The sequence below is a fragment of the Harpia harpyja genome, chromosome 6, assembly GCF_026419915.1.
Source record: "Harpia harpyja isolate bHarHar1 chromosome 6, bHarHar1 primary haplotype, whole genome shotgun sequence".
Taxonomy (NCBI): domain Eukaryota; kingdom Metazoa; phylum Chordata; class Aves; order Accipitriformes; family Accipitridae; genus Harpia; species Harpia harpyja.
Window position 1 is genome coordinate 26,597,780 of NC_068945.1, and position 23,702 is coordinate 26,621,481.

The following is a 23,702-nucleotide window of genomic DNA, read 5'->3' on the forward strand; positions in this document are numbered from 1 at the left end:
GCTATCCCCTTGCTCTTCAGTCACTACATACCTGTGTGCTAAAGAGTAGTGTGCTGCAGAAAGGTTTTCACTCAGCGACCCTTGGGTGGATGCACAGCATAACCTCTGCTTTCACTCTCTCTCTCTGCTGGACAAATACGTGCCTCAGGGAAACGCAGCCTTGTTAAACACAACCGGGGGGGTGTTAGAGGATGGCATAGGGAAGATCAGTGGCATTGCTTTTGGCTGGTCCACAGCAGAATGTCTCATCTTTTCCGTCACAAAACAGTTTGTTCCATGCTGGGTGGCTCATTGCCAAGGTAATGAATACAAGTTTCTAAAAAGAAATAAAATAAAAAGGAAAAATAAACACAGAGTAACAACTTGTTCTGCAAATTGACAGGAGACTTGCCTAAGGCAATGGATAACGGGTGACAGGGATGAACAGCTCTCTCGTGGAGCCTTATTAGAGAGCAGACCGGAGCTCTTCTCAGATACTCTTTATGAGATGCTGCCATCTGGGAGAAATCCAGATTGGCAATTATCAGAGAGAACAATTCCAGCTGGCCACAACACTGCCAAAGCAGAAATTATCCCCTTACACAATGGCACTGACTCAGACTGCTTGCAACTTTTGTTGAGTTTGGGGCAGTTATACAAGGTCTGTCATTAGTCATGGTGGTATTTATTTCTGTTATGGAGCCCTGCCCACAGATCAGGACCCAATTGTACCAGAAAATATACAAATGCACAACAAATAGAAAGTCCCAATGTACACAAAGGCCAGGGCAGAATCTTAGTCATTAACTACATCTGCCATATCAACCCTGTGCTTCACAGCATCTGTCTTATCCTATAATGGCTATCTACCTTTTTCCTACGAGCACCCTATCGATTGTAACCTAAAGTGAGAAAGAGCTGCTGTATGCAATATTAATCCACCACTTTCCCAATTAACATCTGAGAGCTAATTATTTCTGTAGAGACCTTGTAACGACTACATTGTGGTCGTAGCAGCACCATGACCTAGTATAATTCAGTAGTGCTCTTCTTTCAGCTGGACTTACTGAAACAGAGAAAGCAGATGTAAGGGTTATGCACTGTTTCCAAAATGCTCATGGGATGGGTAAATTCTTTATTATTCTTGCACTGGTTCCTTGCAGTGGTTCCTGGCAGTCTTGCCAAGGAGCCATCTCTTAGGTAGACAGAGCATCTTTGTGCCATGTTGGTGGTCCTGTGGTTGTGCGAGCCCCAAGCCAGCCATGGCTCGGGGTAGTTCAGACCTAACTCTGAACTGTGTCCTGTGACAAGCAGCGGAGCTGCCTTATATACGGCTGTCATGAAACTGAACCTGGGCAGGGTGAGGAAGTGAGGCAGCAGTGCTGACATTGCCAAGTCATGGCAAAGGCCTGCTGACTGCCCTTTCCTTTAGTGACCAGGTGATGCCTCAAGGGATGTCTCCTTCTCTCCTGCCTCTGAGCCATGCCAGGACCTCCCATAGCTCTCAGGGGAAAGCAATGGGTCATATACTGCTAGGAGCAGGGTATCTATCCACCTCTGAAATACAAATTGATGGAACAGAAGACGTTTTTAGCCACTCACAAAATTTAAAGTCGAAAGTAGTGAAAAAGCATGGAGACGACAGAGATTCTCCTCAGTGGCCCCTTTGTACTGCTGTAGCCCACACAAGAGCTGTTATTTGTCCTTGACCTCCCAGAGAGGAGTACCTCTGGCAAGGCTTTGGCAAAACAGTTCACTGTATCCTAAAACTTTGTTTCCTCCCTCCACAGCACGATTGTTGGAGAAAAGTCTGCCCTCAGATGCATGGTAAAACCCTTCCAGATGATGCTGATGCAGAGCATCCCAGCAGCAGCAGGACACTTTACTGTGCTAGACAGTGAGCAGATGTATAAAAAGTGAACGCCCTTGGTGGAAGGGAGAGCCTCAGGGATGTTTTTTATCCCTTCTTCTTGGGACTTGACACATCTTCCCCAATGTATTTTTCTCTTTTCAGACAAGAATTCTGCCAAAGAGGAAAACGTCTGAAAGCACCTCATTAATTAAGGAGCCTTGAGTTTTGCTGATTTTCCATGAGACTTCAGACTCTGAATTGACTTTTGAAAATGAGATGTGCTTAGGCTCACTTCAGCACTTTCTCAACTTTATCCAAATTGGTTGTGTGAAGAGGGAGCATTTAAGGACTGAGATTTATCAGGAGGAAACATTGTTCTGAACCAAATTTCCACTGAAAGAGAAAACTGAAAAGATGAGTGATTCTGCATGAGAGGTGCTTGAGTAGTGAAGGTTTTCTTAGTATAACAAGAACTGTCTGAGAGGCTTCTGCTTTCCCACTCATTTACATTAGAAAAAAAAAGAGAAGCTTGCTGTTTCTTAAAAGAACTGAGACAAGGAATGTATTCCACAGTGAAATGTGTTTTTTTCATTTTTTTCCCATGGTATCTTTTTGACAACTAGGAATTAAAGCAAAAGAGACACTGGAGGCCCAAAAATAATGTGTCATCTGTGCCCCCAGCTGGGTTTGGCTGGGTCTGTGTTCCCTACCTCTATCTTTTCCCTCACTGGCTATAGGAGAATCTGAAGCAAGAACAGATAAAAGAGCCAGTTTGATTTTGACTCGAGGTATGTGGGGTGCTCCAAGACTTTGAGGCAGTAGGAAGAACAGCATTAGCAAGTGAGTGGGAAAATTATCTCTAAATTAGCTCTAAGTCCTGTGTCAGCTGCCATTCTTCTCTAGAAAGGTCCTGTCCTCTTCTGTTGCCCTCTAGCTTTTCACAAAAAGTCCAGACAGGGAAAGATAGCACTTTCTAGCTATTTCTAGCCCTCCTAAACTTCAGGTGAAAGCTTCCTCTTTTTTCTGCTTAGCCAGAATCAAGAGGAAACCAAATGGCTCTGTTGAGCTGTGTCTACACTGCCAGGTATTCCCCATTTTGCATGTCAGCCCCTGTGCTCTGACTGTCCTCACCACCTGCACGTTGTTGCGTACTGCAGTGCCATGTTTGTGCCTGCTTGATGGCTTTTAGTCCATAACCTTGAAGGTATGCTCAAGCCCGCTACCAGAGTCTCCACAGATGTAGTTTCCAGTCTATTCCCTTCTGGCACTTCTAGGGAGATGGCTGAGGAGACAAGGGCTTTTCGTACATGTCACAGTGATTCTTCTCTGCAACAGGTTGTATCCCATCTCACAAAGCCATCAGATGTCATTTCATGCTATGGCAACAATACAGAGAGTGACAAAGAACTGCCAGAACTGAGGGTCTTCCCCTGGCTTGTCCTTCTTCACGCAAGTAAACAGTGGTGCCAGGCAAAGCATTAGAAACTGTACTGTAAAGAGTAAGCCTAGATGACAGAAGTCTTTCTGAATTTCCATGCCACACTGCTTATCCTGTGTCCCATACCAGACATGACACACTGTTTTGGTCTGCAGAGGAAGGAAGCCTGGGTGAATACCCTAAAAAGGGACTCGTGGTATGCTCCAACAGATGCATAGCATGCTCCAACAAGTCTGTTGTGGGGCACAGCCACAGACCATCCCAGAAATAAGCATACAGCCAGCCAAAATTACTTTAACTTCAGAAGTGAGAAGTCAAAAAGAGAGCACTGTGGGAGCTTTGTAGTGCTATGCAAGGCCAGTTATGCAAGGCTCACTGAGTAAACTGTGCCATGTTCAAACAGCTTGATCCTGGGATGCTTACAGAAAAGCACAGCTGAGCCCAGAGCTTGGGGTCAGCAGCCTCAGAGGGACCAGAGTATGTTGGCACCACACTAACAAGCTAGCAGGGTGACTTTAGGGACGCACAGGTCTTTGACACTATGCCAGCAAGGCAGCAACCTCACAAAGGCCTGACGCATGATAACCGGTCCAACAGTTGTCCGCTGTTACAGGAAACGTCAAAGTGGCCCATGCCTTGACATGACTCCAGCTGAATATGGGCATTTAGCCAGAAACTGCTTTGTGGTGGGATGTACTGCCTGCCTGTTTGCCAGGAGGGGCTGAGAGGGAGCAGCTGAGTATATCGAAAAAGGTCAGGCCAAGACGTGGCAAGAGTTAATCTTCAGGTTCCCCCAAACGGCTGGAGTGAATTTACTTTCTGGAGCCTGGAAGGGGCAGAGAAGAGAATGCGCAAAGAAGCGTGCAGGAACTGGGAAAAATTAAGCAAACAGAGCTGTCACCAGGTGAAGTCTGTCCTGTGGACAGGAAATGTTTCTTTGAGACAGTTTTAAAAGTTTCACTTTCTGCCTCTGCTCCAGAGGCCAGAGACAAGAAGCCTGACTATTTTTAAAGATAAGTTTGACGCATTATGAAGGAGCTTGTGTGACATGATAGGCTGTTGCAGTCAGGAAATGGACACCCTGACCCAGGAGAGGCATTCCAGCACTGCACTCCTGAGCTCAGGCTTTGGCTGTCTGCAGGCTGCACTCTCCTTCTCAGAAGGAGACAGGAAAAGAAAAGAAAAATAAGCCTTTAGTTTCAACTGAAGCAGAAGTAATTCTGAGGAAAACAGGAGACTTTGGGAAGCAAACTCAGATGAACAAAAAAATGTCTAAGGAGATGACCGTGTCAGACGTCCCCTCTAACTAACTGACCAGGAGTACTATTCCTGGGGTCTGGGGTTTGACATCAGGCCAGCAGTAGTAGTTGGGCACCAGTGACTTGCTGGGTTGATGTGAAAGCACCAGCCCATGCAAGGTATCACAAAAGCCTGTGCCTCCAAATTTGCTGTAAGAACATGTTGCCAGGGTGAGCCCATACTAGCATGTAATCTGATGCAAGCCCAAAAAGCTGGAGGTGTTGATCTCAAGTGTTAACCAAAGACACTGGAAACTAATACCCCAAAGACTTGCTCTTTTATATCTGACCAGAAAACTTGAGAAGCTGGTTAAAGAACAGTGGTTAAAGTGGCAACTTATCTATTGGAAGTACAGGTCTCATCCTTGGCTAGAAGCCTTGACTTCTTCCCCAGCCTGGGGAGCGCAGCTTCGCACCTCCTGTCTCCTCACAGAAACAGCAAATGCACATTCAGGCAGGGGGAGACTAAGAAACAGATGCCACCAAGAAAGCTGGGAGCATTTCCCACTTGGGTGATTACAGTCTCTGGTATTTTCCTGCTAGGAGGTGGAGCGACACAAGTCTCTGCCCTGCAAAGAGGGAGATCCTGTATGGGAGATTCCTGCCTGCTGCTCTTTTTTTCTCCCCTCCAGCAGGGCTTATGCTGCCTCCATCTTTCCTTCTCTGGTCCACTGTCACCTCTCACCCCGACACAGAAAAAAGGGCTTTGAAGGTGGCGGTTGTGTTAGAGGGTTTACAAAATCAAATGCTCAAAGGCAAGAGGCACCTTGGCCATGACTATATTAATACATTAAATGGTGTCAGGGTGTGTACCCAGACTCCAGAACTGAATCACCCACTCTGTTAAATTGTTTGTACGTTCCCTCGCACAGTTTTGACCCGGACCAAGGAGGGGTCCTCCCAGACAATCCCTTCAAGCAGTCTGTTGATTTAGCCCAGGCCAGGAACAATTCTTCCTAAGGGGTTTGCAGGCAGCCGCCCACTTCTGGAGGGTAATGAGGTTTAATGAAGTGAATGCAGACCTTTCCATTCCAGTTGGTTTCAGTGCCAGAGAAAGATCCTACATTTAATTTTCTAGTACAACTGTAGCCTACAGTACCATTCAAGGAGCAGGGTAGAAAAGGTTACAGGGTTTGGAAATATCTCTGATGTAACCTGCTCATAGTGTGAAACATCATCATCCTTCACATCTCTCTGATAAACAGAGCTGTGTCTGCTTCCTTCAGCTCTATCTCTGTTTACAGAATGGCCTACTGGCAAACTCATGGAAATAAATTAGAACAGGCATGAAACTCACCCTTTTGGAAGGTACTGCAGAGAAACAGCAGTACATTTCTACATGTAGGTCTCTGGAGAGGCAAAAAAAAAAATGTGGTGGGGAGGAGGGAAGGAAGACTGCTCAAAAAGAAAAGAAAATGGGGCATGAGGGCAGGTCATACAGGACTAGGTTGCTGACTAACCATGCTTCAAGGGTCTCATGCCAATTTACATCGCCCCGCTGATGTTATGCAAAAAGCCTATCAGTAGTTGCAAGTTAAGTTACAAACCTTCAGCTCCATTCATCTTTTGCATCAGAAGTACTTGGAGCACAACAGCAGTAAATTAGTGCCAGCTCTCCTGCTGAGATAATTCAAAGTATCTTTCCCTGCCCAGCAGGGCCTGATTTTTCATGTCGATTACATATTGTGATTAATATGGAGGCATTTGCTCATTTAACAGGGGAAAAAAACCCAAACCTTAAAATGTTCACCAAATAGGGATTTGGGGCGGGAAACTTGCTTTGTTTATTCTTCTCCACTCAGTGAACTACTAGTTTCAATGAAGAACTGTGCCAGTGATGGGCAGTGATAACAAAGAGATCAATAGATCCACCCTATTTCACCCTCACATACCCATTGGGGTACATGTACAATCTGAGTGAGGCTAGTCAATCACCTCAGTGCCTGATATTGTCCCTACCTCCCACACCGCTGATTAGTGTCACTCACCAAATGAGCAGAGAGGGCGCGGAGGCAGATTCTGCCAGCAGTAAGAAACTTACTTCAAATCAAACATGTGAAATACAGCCTAAGATTCATGCCATGTAGGTGGAGGGGGAAGGAGAGGAAAACATCATTCCCTTGAAGGACTCATGGCTGCTTTTATTTTTTGTAAAAAAAGAAATGGTCTTGTTTACTAGAGGGGAAGAGAGAAGGTAGGTCGATTTTAGGAGCACTGTGTGATGTCTTGCCAATGAAATGGTTCAGGGTCAGGGGGTGGGGGAATATACCAGGAAATTATGCTACTTGTGGAGGGTGCCTGTGAAGGCAGGTGATCAATATCCATCTGCCAGAGATAGCTAGATTGTCTTTATGGGATTAGCTCCATGTGGCAGGAGCCCAAGAGACTCTGCAGTATGATACAGAGGTAGGGAAGGAAGGGGGAGGGAGGTGGGAGGCTGGTTTTCATGTCTGCATGCTGACAGCCAACATCTTGGAAGCTCGATGCAGAAGGCTTTTGCTAAAGGTTGGTCTAAGGAGAGGTGACATGCGGTAGCTAGAAATGGTGCTGAGCTGCAAAGATCGGAACTGGAATCTCTCCAAAGCTTGAGCGTGCCTGGGAGTTGGAGCTGTGGTCACCATCCTGTGAAGGGTTAATTTGGATGTTAAGGAGTCGGGAGGGGGGTTGGAGGGTCCCCAGTTAAATGGGGTTGAAGATGAAGAACAGGAATTTATGCCTCAGACTGGGGTGTGACAGAAATATCTGTGTTGCTAAGTGGTTATTCAGTGCATTTGGAGTCAGGACTTTTGGAGCAAAAGGAGGGAAAGTCCTATCTGCAGTGGGACAGAGATTTAGCTGTATGGTATGAGTTCCACCTTCTGCAAAACTAGGCTGTTAGTATTGCTGAGATAGACACTGTGTGAGGCTTAGGAACACTTGCAAAAGGGTACAGGGGAGACCAAATACCCATCCCAAGAGATACCTGGAAGTCAAACAACAGTGGGCATGCCTGATGCTGAGCACCCACGACTTCCACTGATGGCAGTGAGATCAGAGCGGAGGAAGGGGATCGGGGAGGCTTGCGATCTGGTTGGACTGGGCTTTTAAAAGAGCCCTATCATTAGAGTCTCACAAGCTTTGACATCTGCGGGATGAGGAGCCTGGACAGGTCAATTTTGCTGTGGGAAGGAAAGAGTTAAGAAGAGAGAATGTAAAAGGAGATGGAGGGCTGGCAGAGCTCTTAAGAGTAGGGGTAGATGCTCCTGCAGTCATTTGGAGGAAAGAAAGTACTGGGGGCGGTGGCTGCTCTTCCCAGCATTAGTTATCACCCCACCACCAACGTCTGTCAGGAGCCCCAGCCCTCCTCAAGGGTCCTGGCAGAGGCAAGGTCAGCTGCAGGAGCAGGGCTGCCTTATGTCTATCCAGCAGACTGCTGCTCAAGGCAGCTGCCTGTCCTGCCTATACCCAGATCCACATCAACTTGCCTTTCCTGTAAGGCCTGTAAAACCAACAGCCTCTGTGCTATACCTGCCCTTTGCAGCACCCAGCACATGGGAGTCCACCCCTCCCTGGGGCTCTAACTACAACCCACAAAGCCATCACTACCATTAAAAGGTCATTATGTGATGACATACAATTAGGGATTACAACACAGCTTGATTCCGCACCCTCTGACATTGCTGACAAAGCCCTGCTAGGGCAGGAATCCTTTTTAAGGCACTGATGGGGTTCTCCACGTGACGTTCACACTTCGAGGAACTGATCATCTCACTGTCAAACAAAAGCCATACGGCTGGATTCCATACACAAATGACTCCATCTAGAAATAGATGTCCAATTAAGGGAAAATATGTTTCCAAAAATCATTTTGTTTCCTACAGTTTATAAGCTCTCTTTTTTTTTTAAACTGACTTTTCATGTCAGTCAATTTGGGGCTGGTTTATTTTTAACTGAGTTAGTAAACTCCTATACACGAAACCCCCTGTGTAGAAAGAACAGTCTCTGCTATTTGTTTTTGGTTTTTTAATCACAGAACAGCTATCACATTTTCCACTCCATCTTTTGCCCCAAAGCCTTTCGTGCTATTGTAATTCAGTGGATCCAAGATCTGTTACAGAAGACCCAAAACCAGGCCCTGTGAGCTTTTAAGTGCTCTTAAGGATGATAAAGTGACGTGAAAATTTCTAAGATGAGGTTAGTGCAATGATCTAGTTTACACCCCTGAGAAAGTACCACGACAATCCAACAGTCCTGACATGAAATAAATGACCTCTAATGAGGAAAAAAAGGCTGAGACTTCACAAAGCAGATCCTTCTTCCCAGCAGAGATCCCTGCACTCCTCACATGCAGTCATTCCTTGGAGGTGGTGAAGACAACAGGACACATGGAGACAAGAAGGGGAAGCTGCTTGGGGCAGGTGCATGCTAGGCAGGTCTGGTAACTTGGGGTGTTTGAGTGCCACATCTTTCTTCTGGGCTTTTCCACCTTTAGCGGCTCAGGATTACCATTCTTCAGTGAGTGCTGGAGTCGGATGGAGGTGAGGGTCCCCGTCCTTCCCAGGCCTCCAGCAGGAACCGAAAATCCTCCCAGAGAAGCGTGCTTTGCCGGAGTGCTGGGCTGGAGTTGTCCAGCTGTTTTGGCACCAGGTTTCTCCAGGATTTCAGCCCTCATTATTTCTTGGCTCCTCATCCCCCAGTGCGTGAGCCATGGTACAGGGCAATCACAAATGCAGGAGAGGCCAGCGGTGCGGGCGGAGGTGCCAGCAGGGGCCAGAGGATGCGAAGGAGGACACGGGAGATTCAATTCGCCTTCACCACGCATAATATGGATTTGAGCCACTCTGGATATCAGCATGCAATCGGGGTCCGGCTGACCCTCACTGTGGGTGCTCCCCCCCGACTGTCCGGGGGCCACCTTGTGATTACTGCAAGAGAAGGGAAAAGCATGCTGCCAGTAACCTCAGAAACATTTAGGAGTCTGCAAAACGGTGGGAAACCATTATCCCAAAGTCAACCAGCCTCCTAAAAGCCTCGCTGGGCTTCTGTTTCGCCACAGCCCCTCCGCGGGGGTTGGTGTGCGGGAGAGGGGCTCCAGCTGCCCTCCGCAGCCGGCCGGCGGGGATGTGTGGGCACCGCAGCGCTGCGCAGCCCCCCCCCGCCTCGCCCAGAGACTGCTGCATAGCTCCGTAGGCTGTCTCTGGAAGAGGCTGGGGGAAAAAAAAAAAAAAAAAAAAAAAAGGAGGAAAAAACCCCACAAAGAACCGCGGTGACCGCCGGGCCTGTTAACCCGCGGCCGCCACGGCTGCTCGCCGGGGTGGCTGTGGTGAGGGGCGGGAAGCGGCAGAACGCCATCTTGTGGCGCCTTCCCCACCAGTGACAGTCCACAGAGGCCGGCGGCTGGCCTTCCTCCCCCGCGGACCTCGTTCCCCCTGCCCGGGCGGTGGCTGTCCCGCTCCGTGCGAGGGCCAGGCCCCCACGCCACTCTCCCTCCAGGGTGCAACCAAACTGCAGATTTCTGCACGGAGGGACTGGGTTATTGGGGGGGCAGGGAGGAGCTGAAATGCTAGGGAAGGACTTTTCACCTTTTTAGCAACGGCAAAAAAAAGAAAGTTGTCTTGACCCCAGTGCAGCTGGGTTGAAAGTGGTCCCCTGAAATAAAGCACCTCACGATTGCACTCGGGGCACAGAGGTGCCTTCCTCCCATCCTTCGCGCACCCCAAGCCAGGGGAGCACGGCTGTGCAAACATGGCAGCCCCTCCACCAGCTCCGCTCACCTGGGGCCATGTTTCTCCCCCCAGGACCGAGCATGGCATGCAGCTTTCCCAGTGGACCAGGGAGGAATTTTCTGAAAAAAAAATGGTTCAAATAATTAGCAAATGCCGGTTTGTTAAACCTCATGCTTTTCAAGGAAAACCACTTTAACCACTGTGAAGCCCGGTGGTATGCTGGTAACTAAAAGCCTGAGTAACTGCTCCTTTGCTGCATACGCCAGGTGGGCAAATTCTCAACTGGGAAATTAGATAGCAGTAAGGTCTTCGTCTACGGGCAGCTTGCCTTGGCAGTGTTACAGGAAGGTTTCCATGGCCCGGCAGGGGAATTCTGGTCAAAGTAAGAAGGGAGGCAAAATAAAAGTCTCTGAGCAGCTGTCGAGCAGCTGTCAGGCAGATACCATCTTCTGTGCTCACCTCAGAGGGCTCAGCCAACATTCAGAGAAATGACGAGGATCCCAAAGCTCGGGAAGAGAAGATGGTGAAAATGAGTTCTCAAGCTTTATTCCAAGCATAGCCCCGAAGTGCAGCAGCAGAACTGAAAGAAAGGTTTGGTACCTTCATTTCTGAATGAATTGTTCTTGACCTTATTAGTCATTGGACTCAATGCAATGAGTCAAGGCTGAGAGAGTAAGAGCACCTGCATTTGAAAGTTTCTCTTCCCAGAGAATGGTTTGATGCTGTTTGGCTTGACTGCAAATGTGGCAATGCAACCCATCATATCTGCTACGTGGAGGGAAGTCTGTTGTGACAGTATCGACCACAACATCATCTGTATAACTTGGCACCCCTCACCCGACATTCATCTTTGCACCAGCATCTTTGGTGTACCTTACAAGTGCAGTTATCTCCTTTGGATTTTTTTTTTTTCTGGTTCTTTTCTTCAAAGATGACAATGTAGTTAAGTCAGATTTAGCAAAGGAATTGCTTGTGTACTCTGAAATAAACATGAGAGGTAAAGACCTATGGAAAATAATCTCTTGCATGCAGTTTCTTTTCTCTGATCTCCTTAGAAGATTGTTTCAAGTTCTTCAGGGAAGGCAAACTCCCTCCTGCCTGTAGGTTTCCCAGGTGGTGCTGCTGTTTCTGCCAAAGAAAAGGCTACTTTAGACCAGAGAGCAGCCTCCTATCAAACTAAGATCCAAGTCTGGGTTTGAGCTCCTCTGAGAGGTTACAGTTCTCCTAGCCCAGTGTTGTAATATGGGCTGCCATATGGCATGGCATCAGGTATGGCACTCCCTAGAGAAAATATCTGTCCTTCTGTTGCCTTTCCTTCCCCATCGCAAATTCACATAAAAACCTTTCCTTAAAATCTGAGACAGTGAAGGGAATTGCAACATTTACTCCAAAATTCCCCATAGAAGAAGCCTTTGAACTTTCTATTTCTGTTCTTTATGACATCAGTGCAAATGTGCCTTAGACAAGTCCTGGTAAGATTCTTCGTAGGAACTCTTGTGCTCTGTGTGCTGCATAGTGATACACAGACATACATATACACTCTGGCAGAGCTAGGTATGAACCTCATGTCTTGGAATATCTCATCTCTTTGTTTCTTTTCCTGTACCTTGAAATTATCACATCCCATAGTCATGCACATGTTTTGAAAACATAAGGAGCTGTTCCACATCTCCTGCTTTGTCTGCATCCAGTCCTCTGTCCTCTCTGGGTTAACTCTTAACAACAGTCACCAGAAGTGCTGTAGTGGCCTTTCTGATCTTAAACTAGAAAAACAGATTTGTTTTTTTCTTTAGAAAGTAATAGAGATCTTCTGTAACATCTGAGGTCATTTTGTCTGTCCTTCAATATAGCACAGCTAAAGAATTTCCGTCCATAAACTTTGAGTTGAGCTCATAATCAAGCTAATGTTCACTGTGTCATACCTTTTTTTTATCTGCAACTGAATTCAGTTTTTTTGAATCTTCACCTCCTTTCCCTGGCTGCTCTGTATCGAAGCCAAGCTGCCTCTTATCCTGACACCTTCTATCTGCTTGAATCATTCTTTGGAGTCCTTTGTGTCATGGTGCCTATTCCTACAGATACAGTGTGTTGTCTTTCACGACCGCTCAAAGGAGTTGTGTGGAGAACAAGTAGATCCATTTGAGTTTATTTTGTGTCTGACTGGTGTTGCTTCTGTACAGTTTAAAGCTGCGTTGAGTGTATGAAGTCATGTAATGAAATAATGTCACATTACCTTGTGCAGCAGAACGTAGCATTTGGAAGCAAATGAGCCAAAGTCTGTCTGTTGTTGAAGTGTATGGCCTTTTCTGGCGCAGGTTACACCTAGAAGAGAAACAGCAGGAGTCAACAATGGCATTTCAGGCAGGCTATGCTAACACCCAGCTTTTCTTGAGGAACATTAGAAGTTGCTCTACAAAACTGCATGTGGTCTTCTATAACAGTTATGTCAATGCAAAGGTGAACCTCCAGCAGAAAACAGGCAGGTAGCTTAAGGAATGATAGTCATGCTCATCTCATTTTTTCACATTAGTGTAGAGTGAAGCAGATTACTTTTACCTTATTGGGAAATGGTCATGGTGCAACCCTCACTGGCAAGAACAAGCCAGCTCAGCAAGGTTGTCTAGGTCTCTGTGGAGCTGGGACTATTCATCTTTGGTGCCTTGTGCTTTGTCCAAACACACTGTCAGCCCTTCACCAATTATAATAAAAGTAATACCTCAAACAGATCGAAAGTTCTTCATTGAGAAAGGACGTTCGTTCTTTCCTTTTCAGACAAATGATGTCTTGTGGAAAGCTAGGAAAGATGCTGTATAATGAAATTATGTAGCCAGTTATCTGAATGTGGAACGGACATAGCCCGTTGCTATGTCTGTGGTCAAGAAGCAGGCTGAACCCGAAGATAAAAATGTCCTTCCCTCCACCCCAGTTCTCATTCCAGTGTCTAACCAGATGTCCAACATCTGGCTAGAAGTTGCTGCGTGGGCAGCTGTCTCACACGTGGGGCATTGGGCAGTAACAGTTGACTGAGTGGGAGAAAGAGTCTGAACCAGGGGTCTCAGCTTAATAGCTGTCTTGGTTTGAAAAGAACTTTAGGATTTACTGGGGGGATTGGGAGCAAGAAGTCCCTCATACTTGGGCCAAACAATATCTCCTCCAGTAATGCAGGTGACAACATCCCAAGGAAATAAAGAGAAGAACGAACTAGAACTAGTCACTCCTAGTTAAAGCTCTTTCTTTTTTTCTTTCTTTTTTTTCATTTTTCCTTGCTCAGTTCCCCAGAGGACTGCTTCTTGAGTTTGCTGTGCTGTGGTACCAGTTGTGACTCAAACTGCTACTTGACTAATTTTTGGTACGTCATTCATAATCTTTCTCTGCAGCCTGGGTGGGCAAACATATTTCCCATTCCTATCCCTGTCACAAGCCAAATCCCAATTATTCCAACATATTTCAGGAAAAAAAAACAACCAAACAAGTGATGTCATGACAACTAGTTGAGGCTGTACTGGGGTTTTGCATTAATTACTCCATGAAAAGGAATTTTCTTAGGACACAATGGTCTACAACTCAAGAGTGGAGCAAACCTTGGTATCATGTGATCTTAGCCTCCTCCTCTGAGCCCCCCCGTGATGTTTGCTGTTTGGTTGTGAACTGCATGGTTCCCTCTACCACCACCTAGCTGAGCATGATGTGCACCAACAGCGTGGCTGCAAGGGAAAAACTGTCCCTGGTTAGTCTAGGTGGCTCTTTAGTCTGGTTGTATCATACTGACAGTAGCTCATGTCTCCTGAATTAGCCTCACAAAGCTTGGTAAAACACAGGAGAAGCCCTTTTGGACTAGCAAAACCGAGATACAGAACCTACTCTGGGAGAAAAAGTGGCTATTTTCTTCCCTGTGGCCCACACCTCTCCCAAACAAAAATACTTTGCTATTGCTATGCAAAAACTAGGGGCTTAAAAATTTGATTCTCAGCCACACTTTTTTTCCTTCTGAGCAAGCATAAATTGCATTTGTTCTTATAACTTCCATGTCAGTATGTGGCCTACAGGAACAAGGCTGCAGCCGTGATGCTACAGTACTTTATAGTACTGTGCATGGTACTTAAATGCTTTATTTCTTGTTTCCTGTTTGAGGGTGAGATCATTACATTCATCCAGGCACTGATGAGGTGGACACAGTGGAAAAGCAGAGTGACAAGCCAGTAGGGAAAAGAAACATAGAATCATAGAATGGTTTAGGTTGGAAGGGACCTTAAAGATCATCTAGTTCCAACCCCCCTGCCATGGGCAGGGACACCTTCCACTAGATCAGGTTGCTCAAAGCCTCATCCAGCCTGATCTTGAACACTTCCAATATTGGGGCACCCACAACTTCTCTGGGAAACCTGTTTGACTGTCTCACTACCCTCGTTGTAAAGAATTTCTTCCTTATATCTAATCTAAATCTGCCCTCCTTCAGTTTAAAACTGCTGCCCCTTGTCTTATCACTACAGACCCTGGCAAAAAGTCTTCCTCATCTTTCTTATAAGCCCCCTTTATATATTGACAAGTTGCAATAAGGTCTCCCCAGAGCCTTCTCTTCTCCAGGCTGAACGATCCAACTCTTTCAGCCTTTCCTCATAGGAGAGGTGCTCCAGCTCTCTGATCATTTTTGTGGCCCTCTTCTGGACCCACTCTAATAGGTCCATGTCTTTCTTGTACTGGGGACCCCAGAGCTGGACACAGTACTGCAGGTGGGGTCTCATGAGAGCAGAGTAGAGGGAGAGAATCACCTCCCTTGACCTGCTAGCCATGCTTCGTTTTATGCGGCCCAGGATACAATTGGCTTTCCAGGCTGCAAGCCAATGTCCTGCAAGCAGGACTTTGCTGGCCCACATCCAATTTTTCATCCACCACTATCTCCAAGTCCTTCTCTGCAGTGCAGCCCTCATTCAATTCATCACTCAGTCTGTACTGACATTGGGGATTGCCCCAGCTCAGGTACAGGATCTTGTACTTGGCCTTGCTGAACTTCGTGAGGTTCACATGGGCCCACCTCTCAAGCCTGTCAAGGTCCCTCTGGATGGCATCCCTTCCAACTACTGTATCAGCTGCACCACTCAGCTTGGTGTCATCCGCACAGTTGCTGAGGATGCGCTCAGTCTCACTCTCTATGCCATTAATATTAAATAGTATTTATATTAAATGGTATTGGTCCCAGTATGGACCCTTGCGGGACCCTTGACATCATTACATGGTCAGGACACACCACAAGGACACCACTCAGCCTCCACAGAGTGCATACCTAGTGCAACTTTTGCTCCTTTCTCCATTTGCTCCAGTCTCACTCCAATGAGAATAGCCTAACAGGGAACAACTCTGATGAATATGAGTCTTGGTTTACACAGGAATTTGTAGCCAAACCTTTACTATCCAGAATTCTTAGTAGCCCTCCCATGGTATCTCACCAGGCTATAGTCCAAGCAGAGAAACACTGCACTTGGCCAGCTCTGACACCAATCAGTCTAGTGCAGAGGATGAGAGATAAATACAGCTCTGACACCAATCAGTCTAGTGCAGAGGATGAGAGATAAATAAAGGGGTTAGTAAAGAAAAAAAACCCCAAACATCTCAGCAGTTTCTCCTATAAAAGGATGTGCCCACGCCCCTCTGGTTTCCTGCAACACTTACCCACCCATGCAGCTTTAAAGTTCATGTTTAAGGATCACCTGCTGAGTTGAGAATGAGTTTGCTGCTGTTAACATAGGACTGAGGCTGGCAGTCATATCCCATGAATTTAGCCGTGACGTCTTTGAGGGTGCAGAGCTAGGCCACGAGAACAGCAGTGTCTCCTTCTCCTGGAATGCACTCTAAGGGGGAGAAATGAAAGAGAGTGAATATGAAACAGGGATTATAAGTTGCAGCAAGACTTCCCCAGGAAACCTAGCCTCCCTCCAAGCTCCAAACCACCAAAGAAGGAGCCAAAGCCAATCTTCACATGGCAGGAGTTGGGTAACTCTCGCTGATTGGGATGGAGCCTGGCCTTTGAGCAGCAACACAACGAGTTCATTTTGACTCATTTCCGCAGATATCTGCTTCTACTACCTCTGCTGCAGGGAACTGCAGTTCGAAGCCTTAGGCCTTTAAATAGATTACAGCTATTGCCACAAAAGGCATTAATAAAAGGGGCTCATACTGCACCTGATGAATAGATGCAGAGCTGGTTTCCAAGTTTCTACTGTATCATGAGCAGAATTAAATGAGTGGTCCCGAGCTGTGGCGAAAAGTTTGCTGTATGAATGAAGGTCTTTGAAAGGTCCCCCACTGAAATTAATGAGTGTTGAGAGGCTGTGTACCTTTGGGGCTCCAGAACAAAACATTTAGTTCTGTGTGCTAACCATAGGCTTTGCTATACATACATACACACCCACACACACACTCTCTCATCACAGATTTAATTGTAAGCTAAGCACTCCCAACAGGAGTGAAATTATATGCCTGAAGGAAGGTTATTCATCAAATTTATTTCTAAGATGCTGTGCCCTCAAGATACAAGCAAGGTATGTTCAATCTCTCTCTCTCTCAATATATACTCTCTAGTATGTATTATCTCTTATCTCACCAGCACCAGCACTTGAAAGGATGATGTACTCTGCAGCACTTACTCTGTTTTGGTCTATTATTTCTAATGTTGAGAGGCTCTAACACACTTTTCTTCACAGATATAATTAACCCCTTTACTGAGGTGGATGCAGTGTTGTCCATCTCCAACCTGACTGTAGATGGAAAGAAAAAGCATTGCTTCCATTTCTATCTATTTTTTCTCCACTGTATATTGCCAGAAGGATTGGAACTGAAGACTTCCCAGTTATGAGCCACTATGTGTATGAACATGGACATGATGAAGTTAGGAAAGGAAATGTTGCTCGACCATCATACATGAGATCTGTAAATTCCTTCCAGTCAGGCACAGCTGCAAGCTATCCCCAAAACGGAGCAATGAGGAAATAAAAACCTCTTTCTCCTGTTGCACTAGCTCTCTTCCATAGAGAATTGTGAGTGCGGGTAGGTCCAGATGTTACTGTCATTGAGGTTGGAGGGGAAGTTGCAAGCGTAGCTCACAGGAAAAAAAAACCAAACTCTCTGAACACCATATAGCAGGGTGTCACATAGCCTGTTGTTCCCAAACAGATCCTTCATGCTTTGCAGTATGTAATTTAATGCTAGGCACTGAAATCTTTTCTCCTTCCTTTCTCCATTTTACTTTTCAAAGAGACTCCCTTTGGGAAGGAGTGGTCCAGTCAAGATAGTAACAGCTTCAAAGGTGTATGAAGGCTTTTAGACAGCCCTGGTTGCTGGAGTAGAATATGAAGGCTGAGCTACTTGCCTGCCCAGGACTCCAGCACACCGCTAGAGAGTTTGGTCGTTCAGAAAGGATTCAGACAGCCATGTGTTGAGTGGGGAGGGCTATCTAAGTACAGCCAGTATGAAACCCAACTCTGTTTTTTTCCTTTTTTTAAAGCCTACTCCTTTAGAGCCTAGGCACCCAAGTCAGGCAGGGATTCATCACCCAGACCTGGTCTCCTGAATGCAAGCCCTTTCCAAAATGGACTGCAAGGCACAGCTCATTTTTAAAAGACCAGAAGAGTATGAGCTGAGTGTTCCACATGATAACAGGCGTGCACCTGAACCTTGTTCACTAACCACACTATTGGAAGGAAGTGGCTGGAACTGCATTTTTTTGGAGGTCAAATGTAGGCAAAGTATGACTGGTTTCTGCCAGATTCGGCAGAGGAAGGTCACTTCTGAGGATCCTAAATTAATTTAGGCAGATGAACACTGGTTGGCTTAGACCCACCCAAGCTGATGGAAGATCAGGGCATAGCAGAAACAGAATGCTAGAAATCAAGGAGGGGGGGTTACAGATGAAAATGTAAGCATGTAAAGAATTACACAGGAGGATTTGAGGTTCGTACACTTGGATTTAGGGACCTCACTTCTGCCAGTAACCTGTTTTAGATATTTATGTCCTTTATTATCTCAGTCCAGGGCCTTTTTCTTTGGAAGTGAGAAGATTAGCAGTGACAGCATAGTTCATTAATCTCCAGAGCACTTCATTCCAAGTTCAGCCCAAAGGTCTTTACACTGCTTTGCTTTGCATGCAGCATCTGTAATCTATCTGGGTATTTACACCACACCACTGTTTCAACTGAACATCTACATACAGGATGTCCTTTGACAACTGCTGAAATGCAACCACATCAAAGCAAGAACTGCTTACTCGCTGATGGCACAACTTCACATGTCTTCCTACACAAGAAGCTCATAAACATCCCCTGTCATGCAGTTGGCAGCCTGGCCTAGTGGACAGCTGAATGACCAAAGCATGAAACAATGGATGTGCTAGTGCCTGGTTTTGCCTCAGTTTACCCTCTGTAAAATGGGGCTAATTGCACAGTACTGTAGATGGAAAGCACAGATAGGTCTCTACTAAGGTCTAGGGTAAAAACAGCATAGCAAATAACTCAGGCATATTTTGAGAAGGGTGCTGTTTCAGATATAGTGCATTTTATAGACTGAGAGGTTTTTAAACTGGATGAAACAGAGTTCTTAATTACCATTAAACACCAGAACAGAGCTTGTCCCAGATGAGACTCACAGTCAACAAGTTTCTGATCTAAAACAGACAAGGAAGCTACAGCACAGCTGAACTAGAAAAACCATAGTAGGAAATATGTTAAAGATTATTTTCTAATGATTCTTGTTGTCATGAGCTAGCAATTTGTTACTGTTACAAAGAACTCCATTTCAGGAAAGAGGATTTTGACTGGAACGAAAAATACTGATGACTTTATGCACTGAGGGATCATTTCAGCTGTGGAGGGAACATAGCAAAAGACATAGGGACAGCAGCTTAAATGTGACATGCTGAAATTAGCTGGGGGGTTAGCAATACGTGCTATTATCAAGGCAAAACCAAAATGCACAAAAAGTTTCTTTCTCATGATTTATGGGCCAGCTTTGTGAAAGAGTCACATCCATAGTGCTAACACCATGAGAAAACTCCAAGTCCATCTTTCTTCCCATACGAAACCACACAGATTACCAGGTTGTGTTAGGAAGCTCCCTCCATCGCGTTACAGCAGAACAATTGTCAGAATGATGCTATTGCTCTTCAGAAGGCACTGATAGCAGTAAATAGCCTTTGGGGAGAGGCGGTTGTGCCTCCATGTCCCAGCTGCATTTCATTTTTCATTCTTCCTTAAAGACCCCACAGACCCATCTGCCCTCAGAGGGGGGTAACCGCAAGGGTGGCATATGGCATGCCCTCCTGCTTCTCCTCCATCTTTGTACAGCTTGTCTGAGCATATCTGGTACAAACCCTTTGCTCAGTGCAGGCTCTCCCACAGATTCTGCAGGGACAGAATTTTGCAGGGTTTAGGCAAAGCTCTGTTGGTTTTCTTCTCCTTCCTCCCCAACCAGCTCACAGTTAATCCATGACATACTACATCCCTCAAAGGGCACCAGACTACTCAACCAGCTGAGAAGTGAGTGAAAAAATACAGACCTACTTTGACACCATATCAGCTCACTCTCTAGATAACCCAAAAGCTCTCCAAGAGGACAAGCCTGCTGTCATACAAGCCCTGGGCAGAGCAATCCCAGATCTTAGTGAGGGTATCAGTTCCAGGAATTTTCCACCCCTTTGGTGAGAGCTTGGATGCTGGAATTTAGCTTGAAGAAGGAAACAGATAGACATGTTGGGAGAGGACAGGAGATGGTAGAAAAACTTCAGTGAATAAAAGCACCATTACTTATACACACTGGGAAGCAAAAGGAGATCCACAAGTTAAGCATGGAGACACAGAGAATTAAGTGCTAATAATCCAGAAAGTCTTCCACCCAAAGCTATTCTGTCACTGGAACATTTGAACCTGTTTTAAGGATGATCTAAAATAAGATCAGGCACCCAGCAGCTGCATCCATACGGAGCTTTCCTTGGAGAGGGGAAACTGGAAACGATCATAATTTTCTTTAAGCTCTACTCCAGACATAAGGCTGCAGCTAAGATATACATGCCAATATTAGCTTTAAAGTAGCCTTCTTGGATACCAATAACAGCATAGCTACAGCCCCCTTCTCAGCCCTACAGCCTGGGGAAATTCACAAATTCCTAGACAAGGGTATCTGTGTTGCACTAATTTTTAATACCTGAGGTAGTTAACTGGAAAACTGTGGGACTGCAGCAACAGCCTCCTCTCAGCAGCTCTGGGCAAATCCAGTAAACCAGCCCCACAGCCCCATGACATGTATGCAAGCCAGTGCTTTAAATGAAGAGGAATAGCCTCATGTCCAGGCTGTCCCCACCAACCTCGCAGCACTTGCATTTACATTTGCATGGGCATAACCCAAATGACCATTCGGCCAGCTCAGGGCCACTGAACTGCTGTTTCTCTCAGCATGAAATGTTTTTCCTGGGACATGGGGGGAGGGACGGACACCCCAATACCCTCCCCATCCCAAATACACATTGCCTTGTACCCAGCTACGCTGGTATGCCCTGTGCCAGGGCTTGCCTTGCCTTGCCCAACAGAGCCCCAGACCTGCCTCTGTCTGACATATAGCTTACCGCGGGTGGTCTCTACAGGGCTGCAGGGTAAGGCGGAGGCAGCCTGTTCTGTTTGTATATTTACAGGGCATGAAAGCCAAACTGGGAAAGGACTTTGGTACAGTGCAGCCAAGTAACTATAAAGTACTGCTTTAAAAAGCCACAAGGTCACCTTTACTGACATTTGGATAAGGATTTTTTAGAAGTCACAGGACTGGGAGATGGGCTTGTTGTGCCTACGATCACAGGGGAGGGATTTATGTGCTGGTCAAGAAGGCTGCATTGTTTTGACTCTTTCATATTCATAAATGCTCATTTATTAGCCTCTTGGATAAAAGAGGCTGATTGGGATTTCTCTTCTCACTTACTGTAGTTCCAGGTGGCTTCCTTGACTCTGCCAGCACACCTTCATGAAATTTAACAGCCCCCTACTTACCAGTACTCTCCAGGTGCCATGTCCTTGCACAGTCTGTCTTCTCACTTGGTTAGACCTTAACAAAACTTGGTTTCACAGCCACACTTCATTTAAGCACAATGTGAGAACTAATATATATCATCCTCTCAAATGAGGAACCAGCACACATGCACTCTGGAATCTGAAGGATTTGTACAGAGGGGCTTTGCTAATGATGTGTGTTGTTAACCTGGTGCTTGTGTATAGATATCCATGTGTGTGTGTGTGCTCAGTCTGAGAAGCAGCACAGACTCTGATTGTCTAGCCCTGCGCAGCCTGAACAAGCAAGGATGCAGCCTTGAGCAAACCTGAGAGGAATGAATCCAGGAAGGAGGAGGGCATGTTCTGAGGCCATGCACCTTCTGGAAAAAAACGTTGTGGGCAAGCAAGTCTACATTAAAGAAACACTTGGCTCCACCATTGGTTTGTTTTCCACAGTGGCATGACATACGGGACAGATTTTGGCCAGGTGGTAGAAAACGTAGGGATCATGACAAAAATAATCCTCATCTGCAAGCATGTGGTGTAGGTGAGCATTTGAGTCTCCTTATTAAATTACAGTGTCACATAGACATTACATCCTTTAGGCAGTGTCTGTGCTTCAATACCCAGAAACCAGACATATCTGTTCAGTGACTGATGTGGACTGGAAACCTCGCTGCCCTTTCCTCATGCTAGCCCTGCAGGGAGACGCAAACATGAAGAATGCCACAAGCTTCATGCTAATGTGCTGAATATTTAACATAATTAGTCACTGGAGCCCCATCCCTTTCTCCCACTGAGGTGACCCAGAGACAGATCACAGGCTTAATAATATGGTCCCCAGCACTTGCTCCTTGATGCCACTTGACGTTGGCAGGCGTTTCGGAGCCAGGCAGGATCAGCAGGCAGAGGTAAAGACAAGGGGGACAGGCACCGCAGCCTGCAGTATTGTTGCACCCTGGCTGGGCTGACTGGCTCATTTGCAGAGTGCCTGGGAAGCGAGGGCCTGCTCCCCATGTCTGAGATCCTGATGAGTTGCCGGCATCTGACACCGAAGCCCGAGAGAACGCAGACAGGTCACTGGCTCAGTGCCAGAGGGAGCTCTGCCATGCAATGGAAACCGTGGCCGCAGGAGAAGAATAGTATGTCAAGTGCAAAGCAGCAAGGATGTTTTTCAACCTAAGGACGGATGCAGGTGCATAACCCATTTGCTGCCAGAAACAGCATTATTAGCATAGAAGAAATTGCAGGAATGCATGGAAAGCATAGGACAGCCATAAGCCAGACCTGGCTGTAGTCAGTATGTACGTGCTAGAGCAAGGAGGCTGGCAGCCACACACTCCACATCCCATCGTGTGACCAGGAACGTGTATGTGACACCAAATAGTGCTAACGGGGAGGGGGGCTGGGCACAAGCCCCTGGGACCCATCCTCCTTATGTAAAGCTATTCCTGGAAAGGAGGCAGGAAAATTTTTGGGCTTATGCTGATATGGTTTATCTCCACTAAGGGACTTTGTCCCATACATGAACCAGAAAAGCCACATGTGCTAGTAGTACAGTGAAAAGGGTGACTCCAACAAAGATACTGAATCAATGTAACATGGAGCTGAAAAATCCTTTCCCCAGCATCCCCTTTCCTCTAGGAAACTTCCCCTGTCCCTAAAGCAAGGGCTGTTGCAGAAGCTTTATGGAATCACTGTGTGGGAATTAAATATATCGCTACACTATGTCGGAACTGCAGCCAAGGGCATACTCGGTACCCAGAGTAGTAAAGGTGCAGACACGTGGATTTCACCACAAGCATCCCAACCCACTGAGCCTGCTGGGGATAGCTCCACTCTTACTGGTATCTGAACTTGCTGGTTCATCTCAGCTTGCACATCTTCACTGGGCCATCAGCACAACCAGAAAACCTACATCAGGCCCCACATCTGACCAACACAGATTTAAGGATAGTCCCTAGTACACTGACACAGCAGGGTAGGGCAGGCAGTGCAAAGGGTCAGCACTCCCAATGGACCCACATTTATTCCAGGTACCTAATAACCAGTAGCTAGGCACAACATATATGCAAACCCTCCCTCCTCCACCACATTGCCCTACATAAAAATATCTAGAGACGACTCCAGTCCCACTCAGACTGACAGAGGCAGCTGCTCTAGCAGAGCTTTTAATCCTAAAGCAGAGCCTGTTGTCACTGGCAGGAAATCTTATTGTGTTGGACAGGCAATCCTAGACCTTAATTAAATAGGTTGCCCTCCCTGCAAAGCCAGACAGACTAGACTGGAGTCAGATGAAGTAAGTTGCTTAAGCCAGGGACCACCTGGCTGTAACTTCATCTAGGTGACAGCATATGCTTTTGTGACCCTCTCTGAAAGGCTGGAACCCCAAGCAAGCTCCCAGAGGTA

General features: G+C 46.4%; 1 protein-coding gene across 18 annotated transcripts in view; it reads right to left on the minus strand.

The window, feature by feature from the left end:
* Nucleotides 1-16,360, minus strand: part of LOC128143126 (uncharacterized) — a 23,634-nt gene extending 7,274 nt beyond the window's left edge. The window contains exons 1-9 of one of the 18 annotated variants that reach the window (XR_008235642.1): nt 16,219-16,359; nt 15,940-16,118; nt 15,554-15,773; nt 12,506-12,594; nt 11,146-11,251; nt 10,732-10,936; nt 7,530-9,471; nt 5,865-5,916; nt 32-316 (exon numbers count right to left, since the gene is read on the minus strand). Coding sequence is in view for 1 of the 18 variants with exons in the window: in XM_052790063.1 (XP_052646023.1) it covers nt 8,898-9,471; nt 10,732-10,852; nt 12,506-12,594; nt 15,717-15,773; nt 15,940-15,947 (849 nt within the window). In the remaining 17 variants the exon portion in view is untranslated. Of the gene's footprint in view, nt 1-31; nt 317-2,633; nt 5,917-6,351; nt 9,472-10,731; nt 11,252-12,194; nt 12,345-12,505; nt 12,595-15,553; nt 15,774-15,939; nt 16,186-16,218 lie in introns of those variants that run through there. The other 17 variants (XR_008235638.1, XR_008235640.1, XR_008235643.1 and 14 more) reach the window with 17 other exon arrangements.
* Between the last annotated feature and the right edge of the window lie 7,342 nt (nt 16,361-23,702).